General features: G+C 35.3%; 2 protein-coding genes across 2 annotated transcripts in view; both read left to right on the plus strand.

The window, feature by feature from the left end:
- On the plus strand, positions 830–1,905 carry LOC107614270. Its single transcript, XM_016316495.2, has one exon. The coding sequence runs from the start codon at positions 1,120–1,122 to the stop codon at positions 1,606–1,608; it is 489 nt and encodes a 162-aa protein (XP_016171981.1). The 5' UTR covers positions 830–1,119; the 3' UTR covers positions 1,609–1,905.
- The window catches only part of LOC107613414 (vacuolar fusion protein MON1 homolog), a gene marked incomplete in the record, with an annotated part of 5,347 nt that continues 4,826 nt past the window's right edge, over positions 4,108–4,628 (plus strand). The window contains 1 exon segment of the mRNA XM_021108625.1: positions 4,108–4,628. Within this exon segment, the coding sequence (XP_020964284.1) occupies positions 4,275–4,628 (354 nt within the window).

Here is a 4,628-nt window from a genome sequence, read left to right on the forward strand (position 1 = left end):
GATATTATTAACTATACCTGATGCCAAATAGCCAATTATGTAATTATCATATTAACAATAAATTTTTGTTATTTTTTATTGAAAAAAAAGTGTGCATAATGCATATGAAAATATATAATTTGATTGGATTTAATTAAAAAGTAGTTGGCTGTCTAATATTTTTATAAGTAACCACTTCTATTTATTTTATAATAAGTCAAGGAAAAATTGTATAAAACTATGTAAAAGATCAATATTGTGAAAGAAAAAATATTGAGTCAATTAGGTTATATTTGTTTTTGAAAATAGTATAAAATAAGACATTAAAAATAAGATATAAATAATAAAACACAAAATTTTATATTTTTATATTTTGTTTAATAATAAATTAAAATAAATTATGAAAGTTTAATTTATTTTTATTTTTTTATTAAAAAATTTGAAACAAAAAATATAATAATAAAAAATAAACAAAAATAATAAAAAAATAAATGACATTTTTTGTTAATATTTTTTTATTTTTTCTATTAAAATAGATACAAAATATACTAATTTAATATAAATACATCATTTTTATTTATATTTTATCTATCAAACATAATTTTATATTTCTTTGTCTGTCTCAATAATCTGTCTTCTCTGTAAACAAACACGGTCATAAGATTTTTATTTTTAGAAAGAAAAAAGAAAAAAAAGAATGAGCGAGTAAATTGTAAATTGCATTGACCTGGAAATTCTCTTACCGAAAACAAACTACCCCAAATGTGAGGGCCTGTTGGTAATTTAGCACACACCAATCCAGTAGCTTAGTTACAGCTTCAGCTACTCAGAAGAATGCCTTATCCACAACGCTAATGTAAATGCGACCTAACTTTCTCTTTCTCTCTCTCTCTTTCTTTTCTTAACTCCATTCATTAATCACTTTCTTTTTCTTTTTTCTTTTTCATTTTTTTTCTTTTCCAAAAAAGCAAACGAAGCTTTATAAAAGCACTTCCCAAGGAACCGAAACAGAGTTAAGACCCGCACCGAAGAAATCAAAGAAGAAGAAGAACCTCTTCGCTCTCACCGCTGAAAACTGAAAACCCAGCCAAAATAAAACCCTCTTAATTTGATCAGAATCGGAAAAAAAAAAGGTTTGACATGGCGACAGGTAAAGGCCACATTGCTAGGTCAAGCTACCGCTTCCTCCCTTCTTCCATTGACAGGGACACTTTCACCGATTCCGCCTTCGAGTTCGACGAGTCAGACCTTTACAGTAACTCGGCCCGAGCCAACTCGCCCGAGTTTCGCAAAACCGTTCGCGCATCATCCAGACTGTCCAGCAAGAGCAAGTCATCGTCTGCGTCGTCGTACTCCGGTGGTCGACCGGCGTCGGTGCCGATGAACGTGCCGGACTGGTCGAAGATCCTTGGGCAAGAGTACAGGGAGAATCGGAGGAGGGAGGTTGAGGAAGACGACGATGCTGAGACCGACGACGGTTGCGAAGCTAGGGTTCCGCCGCATGAGTTTCTGGCGAGGACGAGGATGGCTTCGTTTTCGGTGCACGAAGGAATCGGTAGAACTCTCAAAGGCCGTGATCTCAGTAGGGTCCGAAACGCAATTTGGGCCAAAACCGGGTTTGAGGACTAAACCCGATCACGCCCCGAGTTGACTTCGAGAACAGGACCATATAATTTGGTAAACGGTAAACCACCACTCGCGGAAAATTTTCTTTTCTTTTCCTTTTTTCTTCTTTCAAATTTTTTGTTTCATTTTTCTTTGACAGAGAGTTCTACAAATTGGCAGGTTTGTTAGCTTTTCCATTTTTTACTTTTTTTTTTTTTTGGTTTTTAGATGGAGAGGAAATGGAAATGAGGTTCAATTTGTTAAACGGATATCTGATATTTTAATTTTCAATTAATTTTGCTTTAGGAGCTTTTGTTCTGATTTCTATGGTTCTTTTTCCTGCACTACTAGATTTCTATTTTTTATTTTTTACAAATCAATTTTATGTGGTTAAGTTTCATTTGATTCAGCATTTCGCATTCGTACTAAAATCAAAATCTAAAACGGTGGAAATGGTGGGGCCATGGTAGTAGCAGTAGTTCAATGATTGGTGGGGTTTGGGTTCTAATGTGGTTGGGTTTAGGTTGGACGTTGGAGGCTAAAAAGCTAAGCCTATGAGCCTGTGTCCGACAATTCATAGAATATAAAACATATATCAAAACTAAATTGGATTAGTTTATCGGACAGATCATTATTCCATTTAAATAAGTGTCTAAAGTTCCAATTCAATTTTGTGTATATAGCAACTCCTTGATTAGGGACTGACGGATTAATTTTGGTCGAAGAGGATATCGGAAAAAAAAAAAACATATATCAAAATTTAAAAGTACCCATATTAGTTGTCAAATTATTATTTTTGTTTAAATAGTGGACATTAGTTATAATATATCATATATTCACAACGAGGATTGTGTGAGATGCAACCTGCTATAAAGTAAACTAGTTATTTGAGATGCAAGTGCAATACAGATCATCCATCTTTTGATCAGGATTAATGTTATTTTTATATATGAATGAGTGGTGATTACTCTAATGGTTTATTCCAATTTTATCAACTTTGACAACAATACCAATGAATGCTAATTTCAATTTTCAAATGTGAAATTGTACTAGAGACTAGAGAGTGGCTTTGATAAAAGTAGTATTAGTATTGGGAAAATGCAATAAGAATAAAGCACGTATAAGCAAAAATTAAAGGATAGAGATTGTGAGTTGGTCTTTTTATCGAGAAGTCCTTTGGGTTCAATTTCGATGTGGGGGGCCAACTGCATAATTAGTGACTGACTAAGTTGATAGGTGACTGTCAAATAGGGTATAAAATGTGACAAGAAATTGTATAAGATTGGTGAAGTTTCTTTAGAACAAGGATATTTGGGATAGATTAAATTTATCAGCAATAGTCATAGTCTAAGACCTGTCCAAAAATTTAAAATAAAGAAAGGGTCTAAGAAGCGAGAACTAGATAAAATTAATATTTAATACATGGACAAGATGGTGTGGTGAATTGGGTAATGTCAACATCATAAGAACAGTATTAAACTGATATTTTTGGCATCAGGACAACAACTTCATAGCTACTAAGAAACACTATCTTTCGTTAATAATTTTGGTTGACTGAACGGAATGATACTTCTTTGGTTATGTAACTTCTTTGTTCAATGAATGTTATCAGGATGTGCCATTTCAGGTTTTGTAGTCTTATACTTTTTAAATTATAAATAGAAATCGCTGGAGGAGTTGAAATCTGATGAAGCATATTGACTCAAAAAATTACACAACTGATAGCAAGAATCAAACGCAGGCTGTTACGGTCAAAGACTGTGAGCTACATTGACTGGGCCTGAAGGCCCATTACATGATTTGATTTTGGTCAACCAGCTTTACACAGAGCTGGATAAAGTAACTTAAAACACGAGGTGGTCGCTTCCATTATTGACCTTGAACGGATCTAAAGCAAAGCATCGGAAGCAATTGTAGCTACCATAATCTCAACTCTCCTAGTCATTCCTGCCACAACACAACTACTAACAATGTAGCATCTTGCATATGACACTTGAAATTTTTCCAATAGTATATTTGTTGGTCTCCATACAGTTGCAACCGGATTTGAAACATGGGTTTGTTTATTCCATATTGTGGAATAAAGATCTAGGATTATGAGTTGTCTAATCAATCTGATAAAATTATGTATTATTATTATTTATGTCAAAGCTTCAAGTAATGAGTAATGTTTTATGTATTTATTTTGTAACTTGTATCGTAAGTCAAGTTGATGTACATTTTTTTATTGCTAAATAACTATTGAACATCTCATGTAATTTTACACTTCATGTAGCAGGAAAAACAATATATTTTTACTATGTATAAGAATAAGATAGTAAATACAAAATATCACATACTATATAAGGTAAGAGAAAATAAGACCAATTAAAACTCGTAATCAATAATAATGCAAACAGCTCAGAATGTATTGGGCTTTTTGGCAACAGAAATAAGCAGGCCAGATTATCAGGACAAAAATCTATTGGGCCAGAACATCGTTTGGGTCCTGAGCTGACTCCAACACTGAAGAAGAGAATCAACTGTTTACAGTGTCAGCCAAACACAAAGCTACAAACACTGAACCCAGCACGTTGCCATGAGAAGCCGAATCACGAAGCCAACAACACAGCCGTAACTTCTTTTACATCCGATTCCAAAATATCGAAATTCTCGCTCCAATCTACTCAGAATCGAATCTGCAATTTGCAATGAGTGAGATCACTTCACCTTCGCCGGAAATTCAATCCAATTCGAGTTCTGCTAGCTCTGATAACGACCCTGACCCTCCCATCCACCTCCAGTTGCCTCCTCTCTCGTACTCCCTCTTCGACGCTGAACCCTCCGAACCAAACGGCGTCGTTCACGGATCCGCTTCTTCTGAACCTCCAAAACCCTCGCAGTCGCACGAGGTTGTGATTCGCGGCTCCTCCGAACCTGCCAGCCCTAGCAGCAGCGGTTACGCCGGGGAAAGAGGCAGCAGCAGCGCCACCAGCATCTCCGCTGCCGATGACCTAACTCACCACGAAATTGAGGAGCTCAGCATCCACGATGATCCCCTCCCT

The sequence above is a fragment of the Arachis ipaensis genome, chromosome B08 (genome assembly GCF_000816755.2).
Source record: "Arachis ipaensis cultivar K30076 chromosome B08, Araip1.1, whole genome shotgun sequence".
NCBI lineage: Eukaryota > Viridiplantae > Streptophyta > Magnoliopsida > Fabales > Fabaceae > Arachis > Arachis ipaensis.

Bases quoted from the DNA above. Each gene is read 5' to 3' on its own strand.
- LOC107614270 (XM_016316495.2), top strand. From the start codon at position 1,120: ATGGCGACAGGTAAAGGCCACATTGCTAGGTCAAGCTACCGCTTCCTC.